This window comes from Hevea brasiliensis, chromosome 1 (assembly GCF_030052815.1).
Source record: "Hevea brasiliensis isolate MT/VB/25A 57/8 chromosome 1, ASM3005281v1, whole genome shotgun sequence".
NCBI classification, from domain to species: domain Eukaryota; kingdom Viridiplantae; phylum Streptophyta; class Magnoliopsida; order Malpighiales; family Euphorbiaceae; genus Hevea; species Hevea brasiliensis.
Window position 1 is genome coordinate 125,968,966 of NC_079493.1, and position 19,599 is coordinate 125,988,564.

Sequence of the window (19,599 nt, forward strand, 5' to 3'; positions counted from 1 at the left end):
TTTGAATGAATTAGCAGTGTTTGTGCTACTATCTGTAAATATTTGTTTTTAATTGTGTGATTAATAATCGTGCATAAATATGAAGTCAACTGAAATAATATTAATAAAAAAAAACTTTTCAAATATCTGTTGAATCTTTGTATATATTATTATTATTATTATTATTATTATTATTATTATTATTATTATTAGTTTAAAAAATAATAGTTTTTTAAATACTTTTAATTAATAGTGATTTATTAATTATTTCAGAATTCATTAAATTTTCCTCTTTTATTATTATTTTGTGCTAAAAAAATTATAGAATACAATTATTTCATAATTTCTTAAGCTAATTCATTTATTATTAGTGTCTTTTAATTAATAATTCATTTATTAATTACTTAAAAATTTATTGAATCATTTTTACTAATAATTCTACAAATATCTAATAATCTAATAGTTAATATTAATTCCTCGACTTTATCTTAATTTCATTGATACAAATGAGAAGGAAAAACATAATTAACAATTATATAAATATCAACTTTCAATTAAATTTAAAAATATATTAATTAGTCTAATTAAAATGTAAAAAAATAAAAAAAAGTAATATATAGTGTATATAATTAATATAGTTCTACTTGCAATATCATAATTAATACTTATATAAAATATTAATTTATAATTAAATTGAAAAATATATTAATATTAATTATTAATTGATAAAAAAAACTCAACAATTTCGAAAATAAAATAAACAACACCTTTTCTTGGAAGAAAGGGAAAAAAAAAAGACAAACAGAACAGATTTGTTCACACAGCTCGTGGGATTAGCAACGCTACAAGCATCATGCACAAGAAGACCACAAAGACTCGCCGGAGGAACTTCAAACCGATGCACGCCTATTTGTAAGGAGTGACCAAGATGGGCCAACCAATCAGCGTCAAAATTACATTCCCTAAACGCATGCTTGATGTTCACCACCCAATCCCTCTTCAACAGATCTCTAATGCTGGAGAAATTACTATGCTCCAAACAAGAATTGTGCTAAATAAAGCTCTTGCTACATGTCAAAGAAGAGGCCACCCACAAATTTTCTGTTTCAACAAGAACCCGTCTGTAACCTTTTATCCCAGACGAGCTGCAAACCCAAAAAAATAAACCCAAAAACTCAGCAACCCGTCTGTATCCTTTGTCACCCTTTCTTTACTTTAACGTTAATATAGATTATAAAGATAGATATGGAAAAACGAGTTCTTAAATTTAATTGGCGCGATGCGAAAACATATATATATAAGAAAAATTTTTTACTTTCCCTTAAAACAAACTTCTACCTTTTAGCAGAAAAAAATAACTTTTATTTGAAAATGGAAAAATGTTTGAATGCAACTCTCTTGTGTGATATTCCTCTGAATATTTTAATTATAGTTTATTTTCAATGATCTTTTTATTCTTTTTCATAAACATTCATTAATTAGTATGGTGGAACTCAATTTGTGATTGTTTTCCTGTCTTGATTTCAAAACATAGCACTTGACTTGATAAAAAATACTCAAGTGCAAGCAATATTAGGACCAACAACATCATTGCAGGCCAATTTCATCATTGAACTGGGGGAAAAAGCACGGGTGCCCATTATATCTTCTTCTGCATCTAGTTTTTCCATTACTTCTGTCCATAGTTCATACTTTTTCCGAGCTACACAAAGTGACGCAAATCAAGCACAAGCCATAAGTGCAATAATTCAAGCTTTCAGATGGAAAGAAGCAGTGCCTATCTATGTTGACAACGTATTTGGAGAGAGACTGATCCCTTACTTAACTAATGCTTTACAAGCAATCGGTACCCGTGTTTCTTACTGGAGTGCCATTTCTCCACTGGCTAGTGATGAACAAATTGAGGAAGAGCTTTACAAGTTGATGACAATGGAAGTCAGAGTTTTCATTGTGCACCTGTTTCCCTCTCTGGGGTCTCGATTTTTCACCAAAGTAAAACAAGTTGGAATGTTGACTGAAGGATATGTTTGGATCTTAAGTGATGGGATGGTTGATTTGTTGAGTGCATCGGATCCTTCAGCTCTGGATTCAATGCAAGGGGTATTAGGAGTAAAACCGTATGTTCCAAATACAATAGAGAGAGAGAATTTTCGAGTTCAATGGAAAAAGAATTTCTATCGTGATAATCCTGACATGGTTGATGCTGAATTGAGCATTAACGGACTATGGGCTTATGATGCTATGACTGCACTTGCCATGGCAGTTGAGACAGCTGGTACCACAAGCTTAAGCTTTCAAATGGCAAATGTTACTAGCAATTCGACAACATGTCTTGAGAGTTTTGGGGTCTCTAGACATGGTCCAAACCTTGTTCAGGCATTGTCAAGTATTAGTTTCAGAGGCCTCACAGGTGATTTCCTTTTTGTCAATGGACAGTTACAGTCATCATTATTCCAGGTAGTTAATATGAATGACGAGGGAGCAAGGGGGGTTGGATTTTGGACAGCAGGAAAGGGGCTTGTCAGAAAATTAAATTCCTCCAATAATACAGTTGGCAAAGAAAGCCCTACTTCTACTTCTGGTCTTGCACCTATTATATGGCCAGGGGATTCAACTCTCATTCCCAAGGGTATGGTTATGAGGAATGGAAGAGTATTGCGAGTAGGAGTTCCAGTAAGGAATAGGTTCAATCAATTGGTGACCGTGAAAAAAGATCCTCATACTAACATTCAAACGGTCTCAGGATACTGCATAGGTTTTTAATAATGTACTGAAGATGTTGCCATATGCTATAAGTTATGAGTTCATCCTCTCATCTGAAAGTTACGACAATATGATCTACCAAGTCTACCTAGGGGTAAAACTCCATTTATCTGCCGCGCACCCGCCGCCCCCCCCCCACCCTTTTTTTTTCTTTCCTATACTGATATGTATGTTACATTGCGCATTGAAAAAAAATAACAAAAGAAACCATAAACTAATTAGGCTTTTGGGTTGGATTGGGCGTACGTTTCTCACATGTGGCTTTTGTTATTCTTTTGCTAACAGAAAATTGATGCTGTTGTGGGAGACGCAAGTATCTTAGCTAGCAGGTCGTACTATGTTGACTATACTATGCCATTCTTGGAAAGTGGCGGCCTATCAATGATTGTGCCGACCCAAGACCACACGAATAGCAAAACTTGGGTTTTCTTGAAGCCTTTAACTTGGGGCGTTTGGATCACAAGCATATGTTTTTTCGTTTTTATTGGATTAGTAGTCTGGGTCCTGGAACACAGAATAAATGATGATTTTCAAGGACCTCCGTTGCGTCAAATAGGCACTAGCATTTGGTTTTCCTTTTCAACCATGGTTTTTGCTCATCGTAATTTTCCTTCACCTGTTTGAAATTTGTGATAGATATGATAGCTAAATGTACATAGAATCCATAATTGTTTCCAATCATTGCAGGGGAGAAGGTGATCAGCAATTTGGCTAGAATAGTGGTAATCACATGGTGTTTTGTTGGCCTTGTCCTCACGCAAAGTTATGCCGCTGCCTTATCTAGCTTCCTTACAGTACAACAGCTGAATTCTAATGCTTACGATCTAAATGAGCTCATTCAGAAGAGGCAGAATGTGGGCTACCAGAGTGGTTCTTCCGTTCGTGGATTTCTAAAGAGCTTGGGCTTTTATGAATCTCAACTTTTGCCATATTCATCGGCCGAAGAATGCGACCAACTTCTTTCAAAAGGAAATGAAAATGGAGGTATTGCTGTTGCTATTGACGAAGCACCATATCTGAATATCATTCTAGCAGAACATTGTGACAAATATACCATGGCTGAATCTATGGATCTTCAAAAATATATGACCAGCGGCTTTGGCTTTGTAAGTACTTTGCTATTTCCAGACCACTATGGTGAATCAGCCTTGGCAAGAATTTCCCTCCCGTATTATGATTGTTTGATCCTCGATAAATGAATAAATTAACGCTCTACACTCTTTGTACAGTTGGCAATCATTAATTTGTTTGGCGTAATATTGCTGAAGTGGCAAAGAACTTTCCTTCTATTATATGAGTTAGTGGTTTCTCATTGTTATGTGTGTTTTCAGGTCTTCTCTCGAGGTTCTTCTTTGGTACCTGATGTATCAAGAGCAATCTTAGCACTGAAAGAGAATGGTGAAATTAAGAAATTAGAAGATGAATGGTTTGGCAACGCCAGTTGTTCAGTTCGTAGCGACCCAGTTTCTAATAGACTTGGCCTTGATAGTTTCAAAGGCCTGTTCTTGATTGCTGGAATGATTTCAGTTTTAGCTCTTCTGACATACATGGCCATGATTGCTTACGAAAACAGACAAGTTCTGATCAATCCAAGAATCTCAATGTTAAGTAGAATTCTTGATTTGTTAACAATCTTTCAGAAGTACTTCTCGCTTGCTTCCAGGAAAAGAGGCTTTAATAGTCCTGCTCTCACCAGTGCACCTGGACTAGGTGCTCCAAATCATACAGTCCAAGAACATCCCCGTGGAGAACAAGGGGTACATTAATTCTGACTCGGCAGAGCATGCTGGTTCAAGTCTAAACAGGCAAAGGCTTCAAAACTAGGCCATCAAGAATAACAAGTCATACCAAATTGCGCCTAAATAATTATAGTTATCAATATATAACACTGCTTGACATTTGTAATTTTCCATTTCTTATAAATTATTCTATATATATGAAAAATTGATGTAATATATAACTTCTCTAGAAGTAGTCGTAAATACAAGGAAAAAGCTTGGCATATGGGAAGGTATATGCCATATGGGAAGGTTATGTATTTAGATTGCCAAAATTTAAACAGTCGTGTAATTATTACAATTTATAAAAATTTATAAATTACATTTTTTGTCACGATCCAACTTATGGGCCGGACCGGCACTAGGATCTGGGCTAGCCTAAAGCTCCTGAGGCCCATAGTAAGCCTAACTATTCCTCAACCCAACTCTAAGGTCTATTTGGGCCCAATTTCAAGAATTCAACCGGACAGAGTCCGACAATAAAATGAACCTTTTAACGATGAGTTTTTGACTCGCCCGACCTATAAACACAATATAAAATCAATTGGGGAGCTCAGCTCACCCTCCACATACTCATAATAACATAAAGTCAAATGGGAGCTCAGCTCCCTCATCCAGTCCAACATACATGCATATAATAAGTTTACAACTCCAACATGGTAAATTATATTGCAGACCCAAATCAAATAAATATTTCTAACACATGCAGAAATTCTAGGAGTTAACAGAATTATACAAACATTAATAAATGACCTTCGAAGAAGAAAAGCAAGTTAACCACAACAATAATCCTCCTGTAACCTGGAAAAATAATGAACAGGAGTGAGCGTTCGACTCAGAGAGTAAAATGTCAATTTTAACCATAATCTCTATAGCTATCTAAAACTAATGCATCCTGTAGAGTGAAATGCAACATCGTCAATATTTTCATATCATAACAGCAAAAAGGTAATTTAGAGCACTCACACACTCGATAAGGTCAAACCATAAATATATAGGAGCGGATCCCCCTATAAAGCCCTTTTAATCCAACCTCTGCCAGCGAAAAACTCAAGCCGGACTTTCGCTAAATAAATCAATACGGGGTCCCAGCGAAGAACTCAAGCCGTGTCTACCCCGAAGGACCGGGTCCCAGCGAGGATTTCAAGCCGTGTCTACCCGTCTTGTCCATATCCAACACTATACCACACGCACGCCAACACACGCACACTGCTCTAAATTATCACAAACACATCCAGGGCACTTTAACAGTTGTAAATGCAACATAAAACGTGCCTAGAGTTTAACTACATAGATATATACATATAAGTGATGCATGGGCATGCTTGAACATATAATAATATCGAAATTACAATTAAAATTAATATTTTACTCACAGACTCAATCGAAGTCACTGTGGCGGCTGGGTGGAGGAGGAAGGCTGTCTCGACTCACCTGACAATTTTTATTACAATCATTTAATAAATCTGACTCAATACAAACTAAGAAAAAGACCAAAGATGTCATAAGTCGTGTCGAAAATCCGACAGAGTCTTCCCTATATCTAGGACCTACCCAACCTGCAAAATGGCTTAAAACGCGCTTCTATATCCACAAACCATACACCCACAACTCAATCATATCACACAGCCCCTCCTGGGCCCATCTAAACAGTCATCAATCATAATATGTAAAATTACAGTTTAGTTCTTATAACCGACCCTTTTTGCAAAAACTATTCAAATAAGCTCTAAAAATTCTAAAACTTTGCCTCGCGTTCCTTAGCAATATTACTAAGCTAATGCAAAAAGAATCATAATTTTCTAAGCTACCACGAATATTTAATGGTTTTTTAATCCCATTGAAACACTAGAAAATTAAGAAAAAGTAAGGTTCGGATTTACCTATACCGATTCCGATCTCGGGAACGCGTTCGGAATGTCTGACAACGATGGGGTAGCCAAAATCTTGACCTAATTCCTAGACTTTTTTGGTAGCCTGTCTGTCTGGTCGGAAATTCACAGATTGGGGTAACTGTCGAATTTTCACGAATTGAAAGTACCTACACGAAGCCCACAACACGGGGTTAGTATATAATTTTTACAGAATTTTCTAAGCTCATTTAATGCTCGTAAAAACACTACGAAGTTTCGTGGGGCCTATCGAAAAACAATGTCGAAAAATTTTAAAATTTATATTGCCGCGAAGCTCTAGACGAGTGGAGCGCTCTGGTACTTTCGGTTTTCTCGTGAGGTTAATGATTTGCGAGAAATCTAGCCCAAAAGTCGAAATGGGCTAAAACTTTTCGGACAAAAATTGATCAAACCGCTCAATGGATTTTAGTGTTCTTGGTGTATATGGAAAGCTCTCGAGGTGTAGATGATGTTTGATACAAGACCCGGTCCAATCGGTGGTTGGATCGGCCGAATTTTGGCCGGGAAGCCGTCGTGTCTCTTCGCGCCTCATTTTCGGCCGCCTGGAAGGCCGGTCGGTGGTAGGGGATGGCTGGGGCGGCGCGCCAGCGAGGTGGGGAGGGCTGGATGGTGGTGGCGCAGCGTGGGGAGGAGGGAGGAGAGAGAAAACAGGAAAGAGAGGAAGAGGGGTAGGGGACGCGCGTGGAGGAAGAAGAAAAGGAGCTGGCCGGTTCGATTCGATCTGTCCGATCCGGTCCGGTTTGATTCGGTCGGTCCGATTCAAGATACAAAATTTTAAATTTTTACTCTGCCTTGGAACTGAAAACGAGGCCCAAAAATTTTGAAAAAATTCTAGAAAACTCAGAAAAATTCATAAAGTCCAAATATATTTTTAGTTTTGCCATGTAGTCTTTAAATTAATTTTTAAAAATCATCAAAGTTTTATAGTTTCGGAAAATCGAACCCGATTTCTAAAATCAGAAAATTTTCAAATAATTTCCTAAAATTTAAATAAAATAAAATATTGATATTTACTCACAAAATAATAAATTTAAAAATTAGGGGTGTTACGTTTTTATTAAATAATAATCAACATTTATTTATTAAAATAAGCAATATAAATTTCAATAAATATTCAAATAATTAATTTTAAAAAATATTTAAACAATACAAATTTAATAATATTTATATTAAATAGACCATTACATAAATTTATTGATGCACATATCTTAAATTATGAAGATTTTGTAGTATATTCATTCTAATACTAAATTGATTATATTTTATCGATCAAGAACTTACTGTATATCATAAAAAAAAAATACTATCAATTAATCACTTATAAATTGAAGCACATAAAAACATAAATTCATTTAGACATTTTTATCAAATAAGCTAAAGACAAAAATGAAAAAGAAGGCAAATTAAAAAAAAAAAAGTTAATTTGATACTAAAACAATAATAATAGTACCATTTATGAAAGGATTAATATCTAAAATTTTGAATTAATTATTTGAATCCTAGCTAGGTAAAATGATTGAATTCTTTTTCTATCTAATTACAAACCCCAACTTATAAATTGAAAATAAAAATTATAAAAAATTTAGATTTAAGAATTAAGTTAAGAAGCAAATTAAGTAAAGAGATATCAAAAAGTATGTATAATATTTAATTTTATTTTTTTTCTTCTCATTTCTAATTGTCCCTTTTTTATATCTTTATTTTTAATTTTTTTTATTTATTTCTTGAGTATTTTAAGCAAATATTCACATTTTATAATATTAAATTATTATATGGTTCATTTTTAAAATATTTTTAGCAAAATAATATTTCAATTCTATAAATTATTATTATTATTATTATTATTATTATTATTATTATTATGACAATTAAAAAATTAGTGGTGAAAGGGAGTCAAGAGCCTTATAATTATTTTTTTTTTTTATCGAAAATAAATATCCACAGATTTAGAGCTTTATCTACTTAAAAAAAAAAAAAATTTGAGAGCCGGTAGGGGGGCAAGGCATGCTGTGGGTCCGCCCTCCGCCCCCGCATATAAGATTATTGCATCTCATACATATCATAAAGAAAATAAAATTTATATTTATTTGAATAAAAAAATATTATTACAAGCATATTTAATGATTTTACTAAATATGAAATTTAAGAACTGAATTTATTTATTTTATTTTTTACAAAAAGGAAATATCCATAATAAAATACTTGAATTCCAAGTTGTGATTTATCTTCAAATAGGATTGGTCGTATTTGGTATACAGAGATTGAAATTAATTATTGACCAATCTTAATTTTGACTTTGACCAATTCTACTAAGATTCTCAAAGGAGTGTCTTAGGCTGATTTCTCTGCCTGCCAAGCCAATAAAGCATAAGAGTCTGTCTAAGTATGAATGGATTTGCGATAACCAACCACTCTCAAGTTTTATATATAGAAATTATTATTTTTAGAAATTATTAAGTATATATATGGTATATTAAAATAGGCACATAGTTATGAGTATTTTTATAAATTATAAAAGATAAATCTATAAAATTTATGTGAGTAAAAGATAGTAGTTAATAATTTTTTTTCTTGCTTTTAGATATTTAATTGTGTAAATTGTAAGAAAAAAAAAATTTTACTTTGTCTCGGCCTATTCTAAACTCAAAACATAAGATATATTATGTAACTTACTTATCAAATATATGATTATCATATATTTATATTTTAGATATATAATGAAAGAGTCTAGATAATAATTTTTTTAAAAAAATTATAAACACTCAATCTGATAAGTTCGATTAATATTTTATTTTATATGAATAAATTTCATAAAATTTTATGACTTTTATATATATATATATATATATATATATATATATATATATATATATATATATATTTGATTTATAAAAGAAATTTTTTTTGTAATTCTACACCAATGATCTCATAAATTTTATTATATTTGAGCTAAATCTTATAAAATTTGATCCAATTTTACGAATACACATTGTATTCAAACTTGATTTAACTGGACTTGAATAGAATAAACCCTTCTTCTTTGCTTTGTTTTGCTCGGAGTTTCTATGTTTATTATTGCATTCCCTCTTGAAATTCTTATGTCAAAATGAAAAACAACTTTTGAACAATATACAATCACAAACATAGCAAGAAAACAGTGTACACTCGTTGGACTTTATTAAATTGGGCCAATTGCATTTGATTAGCACATGACAGAACCCTGAATTTAGACTTAAATCCACAATTTACTGATAGCTAATTGTGAGATTAATTAGCCCACAATACACTTGCAGCTGACGTTAGGCTTGAAAACTATCTGGTAGGTTAGATATATACTGAGCTTCAAAGATGAAAGGCCAAATCCAGTTTATTTCCTTTACAGAAGTTTAGACAACATAAGGAGTCTATAAACAGTGCTCTCTGCGCACATACACATCCTTCAATAATTATTTAGGAACTACATGACTAGACCATCCTGGTGAAACTAGTCCTCCTCTTGACGTTTTCGGCCATTGCTGCTGCTTCTGTTGTTCTCTTCTCTTCTGTTCTCTTCTCGCAACAAACAGATTTAGCAGCGTGAATCATGAGGGCTAAAAACGAAGCTATTGCAGCAAACAAGAATAGAACCCAGAAGCTATCAAGATCAAGTCTGTTAGAATCATTGTTGCTGGTGCTATTATCAGCAGAACAATCCTTTTGTAATCTGCCAAACCGTTTCTTTTCTATTTGCTTAAGTCTTTCGGTTTCTATCAAACTTAAAATTTGCCTCGAAATATCCGGTGCTAAATCAGAACCTTTTGGGAAAACCTGAAAGTAAAGGATAAATTGAAATAATTGACAAAAATTAAACCAACTATATATATAGATCTGCATGAGGCAACGAAAAAATGGAGAGGAGGAACTCACGAAGCCAAACCCATCAGTTTGAAATTGTTGATTATTTAATTTAGGTTGAAGAACTTCATATTGGGAGCAATTTTGTTCCAGAATGAAGTCTATATATGGCATTTCCTCAAAAGCAGCAGCAATACCACCATTTTTACTTCCTTTTGATAGCAAGTTGCTGCAATCTTTAGCAGACTTATAGGCTATGAGCTTGGATTCGTCAAAACCCCAGCTTTTCAGGATTCGGAAAACAAAAGAACCTTCTTGGTACCCAACTTTCTCCTTCATCTTAATAAGCTCATTTACATCATTAATGCTAGGTCGAAGCTGCTGAAGAGTTAGATAGCTCGATAAAGCTGCTGTGTAACTTTGAATGAGGAGGAGTACAACAAAACAACTTATGATCACCACTACTCTTGTCAACTTGCTGTTAACTCTCTCCTCTGTAATTACAGACAGCATTAATTCATCAAATATAATCAATTTGATTCATTGCTTTTTGATGTTTCCAATTTAAGTACTTCAAATTGTAATTATTCAAGAGAACTTGGAAAGATGAAGGACTTACGAAATGAAAAAAACATGATTGAGAAGGCAAACCAGAAGCCAGTGCAAATTCCTTGAAAATCCTTATTTGTTCTGTGTTCAAGAACCCAGACCACAAATCCAGTGTAAACAAAGAAACAAATGCTGGTCAGCCAGAGTTGCCATGTCAAAGGCTTCAAGAAATCCCATGTTTTGTTGCTGTCTTTAGCCGTCACAATCATTTTTATGTCACCGTATTCCATGTATGGCAACGTAAAGTCGACATGATGGGATCTGCTGGCGATAATACTGACGTCTCCTACCACAGCACTGTAGTTCTGCTAGAAAGATCATCAAAGAATGTAATTATAAATAGTAAAATTCTTTGCCTACTCCGCGTAATGCATCAAATCAATGAGTCATTGCCACTTATGAATGAGTACAAATCAATCAAACTACGTGTCAATTATTCATTGGTCTGGTGCAATGCACTGAATTATATTTCAGAATCAAAATATTGCATATTAAAATCAATTAAGAAGAGAAAGATGAGGAGCTGTTTGTACCCCTATGAACACTTGATAAACCAACTTATCGTAGCTTCCGGCACTCTCACCATCAGGCTTGGCAAAGGGAATGTAACAGTAAGGTGGAGCGTTTGGTAATCCTTTCATTGCAGCATCAAAAACATCTATGCAATATCCAGAGACTGTAGTCTTGTTAGTAATAATAGATTTCTTCTCACCTTCACAAATTCAAGGAAGCCTTCCTTCACTGGCACACCTATTCGCAACCAGTTTTTCTTTTGAATCTCCAACTCCATGGGAACACAAGTTAAATCCATTGGCTGTGCACTAGGTGCAAGACTAGGAGAATTCTCTCTTGGATTTGTTGTTGCATGTAATTTTCTGACAAGCCTTTTTTCCTTTATCGAAAGTTCAATCGCTTTTGGTTTGCCATTTATGTTAACTATCTGAAACGGTGAAGGCTGTAATTGTTGATTAACAAAATGAAAATCTCCTGTTAGGCCTTTGAAACTGGTGTTTGATAATGCTTGAGCAAGTTCTGGACCACTTTCAGAAACTCCAAGAGTTTCAAGATCTGTTAAATTGCTAGAAATGTTCTTCTTTTGGAAGCAAAAGTTCCCATTACCAAAAACTTTCTCAATTGCCATGGCCAAAGCAGTGGCAGCATCATAAGCCCAAAGTCCATAGATGTTCAAATCAACATCAATCATGTCAGGATAATCTAAATTGAATTTCCTTTTCCATTGATCTTGAAAATTTTCAACCTATTTCGTCTTTGAAACGTAAGGTTTAACACCTAACACGACCCCGTAAACTGAATCAAAAATTGAAGGATCCAAAGAACTCAGTTAGTTAGTCATCCCATCACTCATGATCCATACATAGCCTTCTGTCATCATTCCAACTTCTTTTGCTTTGGAAAAAAGCCGAGCACCAAGAGAAGGAAACATGTGAAAAATGAAAACTCTAGCATCCATTTTCTTCAAGTTGTAAAGCTCTTCCATGATTTCATCATCACTAGCCCATGGGGAAATAGCACTATTGTAAGGGATATGGATACCAATGGCTTGTAGAGCATCAATTAAGTAGGGTAGAATTCCCATTCCATATTCATTGTCAATGTAGATGGGCACTGCTTCTGTCCATCCAAAGGCTTGAATTGTTGAAGTTATCTCTTCTACTTGAGTTTTATCATTTTGGGTTGCTTGGAAAAAGTAAGGACTTTGAACGGAGTTGAGAGAAGGACTTGATGCAGAAAATGATATAACGGGAACCTGAGCTTTTTCCCCAAGTTGGATAATGAAGGCGGCCTGTGTTGATGTTGTTGGTCCTAGGATTGCTTGCACTTCCTTATTTTTTATCATGTCCAAAGCTGTTGGAAAAAAAAAATCAATAATTCCACTAAAAAAAAATCAATAATTGCTGATTTTTTTGGAATATTTTGCTTAAAAAAGTTAATTAATAGAATATCACCACATTAAAATTTATTATGATATATTAAAGTATATGCATATTTCAAAATTTATTTTAATTAGTTGTAATCTCATGTTTAGCAAAAGTAATTGTTTAATTTACTTAGATAATTAATTTTAAAATTTATATCTATATTTATATATATGAAAGCCTAAAAAAGAATTCACTATAAGTTGCTAAATGTTTCGAGGAAGATTTATGACATGTTTTGAGTAGAGATTAATAATAACTTGCCATGCATTTAGCAAAATAGAAATTTAACACTTAATTTAATGGGATTTTAATTAAAAAATAAAAAAAAAATCTTTTAAAATATATTAAGCTATAAAAATTATCTTTTAAAGCATAAAACTTTTAAAAATGATAACATTTATATGTGCAAACACACAAGCAGTCAACTAACAAGTCAAATATAAAGAATTTTAGCAAACTTTAATATGTTAGTAAAGCAAGATAGATAATTAAATCAATATTATATGTGTTTTATTTTTATGTAAATATCTTAAAAATATTTAAAGATCGTATTAACTATCTTTATAAATATGTTTATATATATAAGAATTATTCGAAATATCTTTAAAACTATAAGATTACGAGAATAGAACTCTAGTTAAATTCCAATACCATTTCCCAATTATGATTATCAATTTGATCATTGATTTGATGCAAAGGATGCCAATTCTGAGTCCAACTGAACTAGCAAATGATTCAGTACTAGATTAAACAGATAACAAAACGCAGAGATCAGAGAGAGATGAAGTAAGAGAGAAGATATGAGACCTGCTCCAGCTGTACCACCAACATGTTTCTTGGAGTCCCTGGCGTTGATCAGGAGCAGCCTGGTTTTATAGTGACGACCTCGAGAAGCATAGAAGTCCGATAAAGATATGTTGATACAGCTTAACCACACCTTCCCAATCCAATTATTAAACTCATTATCAATAACCACCCCTACGTTCACCTGGATCCTCATGTCTCGTGCCATGATCCCAACCATTTCCATAAACAGAAGAAAGAAGAAGACAAAGAAAACAGGTTTCAAAGGGTTCTTTCTCATATTTCTCTCTTGGCCTGCTGAGATACTCGGAGGTTTATGCTTGGCTTGTTGAAAATCCATATAAAATGCACGTATTCGTGCAAGCATATACATATATAGAGCAGCTAGCAGTACACAAATATAAATAATATCTATACTTTCCGTACATAAATGTAAAATTTTGATGTACTGATTTCTTATTGGTTGACATTGATAAGAATTTTTCTATTACTTCCTCATTTAAAATTTTGGAATGAGATATCTAAGTAATTTCATAAATTTTAATTAAATATTTACGTAAAAAAATATGTAAGCAATATCTACGTCAAGTATTTATAATGTATAGGTCCAAAAGAAGAACAAATCAATGACTTATATTACAAGAAAATTTATAAGGGTAATTAAGAAATACATGCTTAAATCAGGCAATTACGCTAACAAATTAGATTAGGTTCTCTAATTAATTTTTCCCCTCATTTTACCAACATGGTTTTGTAGGAAAGGCAATGATTGAATTAACCATCCGTACTCCATAACCTCCCTCTTACCCTTGCAATTTAATAATGCAAGGCCGTTTTCCCTTATATTTGAATCTTGAATTATTATTATTATTATTATTATTATTATTAAATTTTAGAAAAATCTTAAAATAAATTCAGAATCAAAGATTATTTTTCAGGAAAATATCAATGTTTGAAAAAAAAATTATTATTTATATAAATACTATATATTCTCAACAGCAATGTAAGTTTAATGATAATTTTATCTAATCTGACTTAATCTAGTAGATAATAGAAACATACTGCTCACCTTGCAAATCCAAGATTAGTTTCACTTTCCCAATTCTCTTACTCAACAAAAAAAAAATCAACAATAGTATTATCAAATAACAAATTTCTGAAAATTTAACCTAAAATCATTTAGAATGGAGAAAGAGAATTTATATAGCCAACTCCAATAAATTTTGAGATAAAGACTGAGTTGAGTTAAGTATTATTAAACAAAATATAAGGTAATAAAAAATTAAAAAAAACATAGCGTTTTTTTTTATTTTAGATTTATTTTAATTATAAAAAATAATTTAATTTTAAACTAAATTTTAATTTTTTTAATTAATATATTTTTAAAAAAATTACTTTCTCAATCGCAACTCCAATATATATCAATGTCTAAATCATGCTCTTTTCAAAATTTTTATAAATTAAAATATAGAAAATGTCATCATTGTTGTCAATTACATCATTTTTTATATAAACATATTAAAATTTAAAAAATGGGCAAATTACTAACATATGGTAAATTAATAAACATAATACGTTGTAAATATTGAATAAAAATTAGTCCTAAATTGGACGTCAGAAGTGCTCAGTGGATTGATGAATGTTGAAACTCTCAAGTTTTGTAGTCTTATCCATGTTTAATTTTCTTAATCCTTTACCGTAAAAAATAATCAATAATTTTAGACTAATAATAAGCTTTCTTTTCCCACTTAACTTGGCATAGTGAAGTCTAGCTTAAGCTCGAGCTTTATTAATTATGTATTTTAATATGAAATATTTAAATAATTTTGTTCTTATTCATTATATATTTTTACTAGTATAAATATAAATAATATCTATATCAAACATTTATCGAAATTTTTATATTATTACAATAAGGTGGTATCACAAGATATTTTAAATTTTACTTCACGTTGGAATTAAGAAATTAAAAAAAAATTATGGTTTAGAATTAGGGTTTAAACTCTAATCAACAAGGTCGGGAGCAATCATACTTGTCAATTGAACTAACTCTTAAGATTATTATAACTTAATTAATCATAAAGAGTAATGATGTTTGTAGTTTAAATCTTAGTAAATACGTAAAATAACCTACACTGAAAAATATTCACCATTTGGAGTGGATCTCTATATTCACCATCCTCGTCCTCGAGATTTTGTTGGTGGTTTTGGATCGAATTGCCTCTCCTCACGAACCCAATAAGCATGGACTGCAATAGTGGTTTCTCTTATTGCCATTGCTGTTTCTGTGATTGAATTCGCCTCCAAGGCTTAAAAGCAACAGGTTATCTTGAAAAAGCAGGGCCTGAGATTTTGGTTCGAGTATCCAAGTAACCAGCCATTCTATACTTTCCTTGATGTTTTTGGCTTCATTTGTGTCCTGTGTCAACGCATTTTCTTCACTATTGCATATAGCTATCACAGTCGACATGCTGATAATCCCATCAACATTTCGATTGTTTCTTTCATCTTCATCATATGTCTGGCTTATTCCAGATTCTCCAAGGATCCAAAAGAGACACCAATATCCCCGGCTATCTAGCTGAGATCACCGAATATATATGGTTCTTCAGCTTCTAGATAGTCTAATTGGTATTTGGCTAATTGAGACACAAGATTTGATCATTATACAAATGCCTAACAGGGGAACATGCATTACTTCATTAGCCATTTGTAACACAATTACACAACAGTTCTCGAAATACATGAATCATTGAGCAACAAGCAGCAAATTGGTCCTGGAACAGGTCATCTACAGCAAAAACTAGGACCTCATTTGATTCATCAGCGGATCAATCTCTTGTTGTATTGGGATGTGCCCTCATATTGGTCCTTCACATCTCCTTATCAATGATGTCACGCATCATCTGTATTGGGATGAGCCCTTCAGCCCGGATTGCATCCTTTTTAGGATCCGGACTGATGAAAAACAGTGTTGGCAAACCTCGAACCTGAGGCACATAAGGTTCCATGTATCAAAATTTGACTTTCATGAAATTAACGTTCTTGAATATATAGTAGCTTCTGAATAACTTTAATAAGAAATGGATTTGTCTGATAGATGAAAACTTTGTTTGAAATTGTTTATCTTATCATACAAGTGAAAACCAAAAAATTTTACAACTTGACTGAATTTAACATGTCTAGTTGACAAAACTGAGATGCAACAAAGACTGATCTAAGTAGTAAAGAAAATTGATATTTGGAATTACCTGCATGTCACGTGCAAATTCATACTCATCATCAGTGTCAACCTTAACTATCATTGCATTTTTCTCGTACTCCACAGCAAGCTGTAGAAGATAACTTTGAGTTATGAGATTTCCATAAAATTAAATTAAGCCAACATCACATGTCAGATGATAACAAACCATACAAAATATAGATTATGGCATCTTAAAGGGCATTCTACATGGCAATCAAAGTGACTACCAGGTGAAGACAGATGTGGTTGTGTATGGTAGAAATTTACATGTTAGAACTTAGAAGGGCAACAACTAGGAAATTGACTGACAACAGATCAGTTTTCAGGGAACAAAAAGGCTACAAAACAAATTTAACAGCCCTAGAAAATGTATGGGTTGCTGTACAAAAATAATGGTAGCACACAAGCTCAATTTCTCTCATTTGCACAAGGGCAAGATCATCTCATAATCGATTTTGTGTTGAACTACCAGAGCTGCAATGCAGAATGCCAGAAGATACAGTTCAATTTTGTTATTCTAAGTAAATTAAAGTCATTTCACAAGAGAGATACTTATTTATTCATTTCTCATAACCTAATAATGTTAAGACAATTTTATTCCTCAATTAATTTTATATGAAATTCTCATTAAATTTAAATATTCTCTTTTATCTAGGATTTGATTTCCAACCCAGAAAACACAAAGTAGCTACAGAATTTTTGTGCGAACTTGGTGATCTCTGTAACATATACCAACCTTCCAACCTTATTATACAACAAGACCTAGCATTCTATCCAAAGAAGCTGCTGACTAAGGGCTAACATTTCACCCGTGACTCGCCAGATTAGGCCATGGAGTGTATAAAGGACAAAGAAATTTGCATGGCATGAGAACACAGAGGCTAGAGTGTTCCATCTTTTTCACATGAGAATAATCTATAACGTATTAAAAAAATTTTAGAAAAATGAAAAAAAATGGAATGACAATAGGAACAGCAAGGGGAAAGAAGGGAAAGAAGCTGCTTTCCTTTATTGTGAAGTTGTCATGGATTTCACAAATTAACAATAATTTTTCACTAAATGCACAACTATAATAAAATTTTTCAATGTCATCTCAAAAACTTAATTTCCAAAAACTCCAGACCAAACCTATGCTTTAGAGTTTTTAGATTCTGGAAATGGTTCCATAAAACTCATACTAATTAAATCTACAGTGCAAATGAACTTTGATACTCCTGAAGACCACCCCTGTACACCAAAATGTTCCCCTTTATCTTCGACTTGAACACTACTTATGGAGAAATCACATTGCAGCCTGTACCTCATTGATCTCATATGATGTAATTCATAGCAAAGAGTACAAATAACACAATTACTAAGACAGATACTTGATTAGCCCACTATCAGCAATGATCTGCATTCGAAGACCTAATTTTTCCACTCAAACGAAGTAGACCTACAAAACCCACCTATTTGTACAACAAAGGATAACCTTCAAATGCATGTTGAATAGTTTCCATAACAATGTGATCCAAATACTTAAAGAATGTGATGCTAACTTGAAGCAGCACACCTGCGCAGAAGAAATGACAGAAGCAATTGTCAACTAACTATGCTCTGGTTTGTTTTGGGTTGGGAAAAGGCTCTTTTCATTCCCTTAGGCTAACATAAGACAAACCAACACCTGCTCTATCTATCTCTGCCAATACAAATTGAGGTAAGGCTCAAGAGCATGCACAGTTTCTTTTTGTTTTGCGCAAGAGCATTAATCAATAAATTTGCTCACCATGATGCTTATGCCAATGATATTACCATACCATGTCCTCAATGTAGTTGATAATACTGCCAATTATACTACTGATTAAAAATCCCGTTCCACATTTTTAACATATTTGATGCAGGAAACTGCCAATAGAAAAATTAAAAAAAAAAAAAAAAAAGAAGAAGCTAGAATACATTAAATTGTTCAAAGAAAAATTGAAGCATACCATTTCAAGTTCTTGGGCCATCAAAATACATGGTCCACACCACGTTGCATAAAAATCAATGATGAGGGGCACATTTCTCTCTCCCCTTACCAACTCCTGTATCTCCTGTGCAGACTTCTTTTTCTGCCCACCCAAAATAAGCAGTGGGTGAATTAGGATTGCAAAATTCAAAAATCCCAGTAAAAGGGAAAAAGAGCTAAATAGATTATCTTCCTATTTCCCAAAAACAAATATGAAATCCACAAATACTTAAATTAGCTTTCTTTTCTTTTCCTAAATTTTTCTCAGAAACAAGTTAGAACACGTAGATAAGCAAAATTTACAATTAAAAAGAAAAAATAAACCAAACCCAACTATAAGCAATTTTTGGAGAGCGCACCACAAGGTAGTCTTCTCTAACATACTTTCCCTGAGGGGGTCTGCAAAGCAGTCTTCTTGGCCGAGTAGAGAGAGAAAAGGGTCTCCTCTGGGTGGTGTTGGTGGCAGAAAAGAGAGAATTCTCTTTATGGGTTTTCAAGGAAGAGAGAGGAAAAGAAAAGCGAGATGATGATGAAGCTTGTGTTTTAAAGATGGATGAGAGAGTTGTTGTCTTGTGGTAAAGAGTGTGGACATGGAGTGCAGCCATTTGCACAGAGAGAGACAGAAAGAGAGCGAGAGAGAGACAGAGAGAGGGGGGAGAGAATGCTAGGCGACCAAGCGTGAGGGGGATAATTATTAAATATATGGCGAGTATTCAAAAAATATTATTTTTTTTTATTAAAAAAAATT

At 33.0% G+C, this 19,599-nt stretch overlaps 1 protein-coding gene and 1 pseudogene across 1 annotated transcript in view; one reads left to right on the top strand and one right to left on the bottom strand.

The window, feature by feature from the left end:
• LOC110633146 (glutamate receptor 2.7) overlaps nucleotides 1-4,744 on the top strand; it is a 29,907-nt gene extending 25,163 nt beyond the window's left edge. The window contains 5 exon segments of the mRNA XM_058151997.1: nucleotides 1,514-2,732; nucleotides 2,734-2,836; nucleotides 3,028-3,343; nucleotides 3,430-3,848; nucleotides 4,074-4,744. Coding sequence (XP_058007980.1) covers nucleotides 1,514-2,732; nucleotides 2,734-2,836; nucleotides 3,028-3,343; nucleotides 3,430-3,848; nucleotides 4,074-4,508 — 2,492 coding nt within the window. The 3' untranslated portion in view covers nucleotides 4,509-4,744.
• A 5,137-nt stretch (nucleotides 4,745-9,881) lies between these two features.
• LOC110633123 (glutamate receptor 2.1-like) lies at nucleotides 9,882-19,522 on the bottom strand (annotated as a pseudogene).
• Between the last annotated feature and the right edge of the window lie 77 nt (nucleotides 19,523-19,599).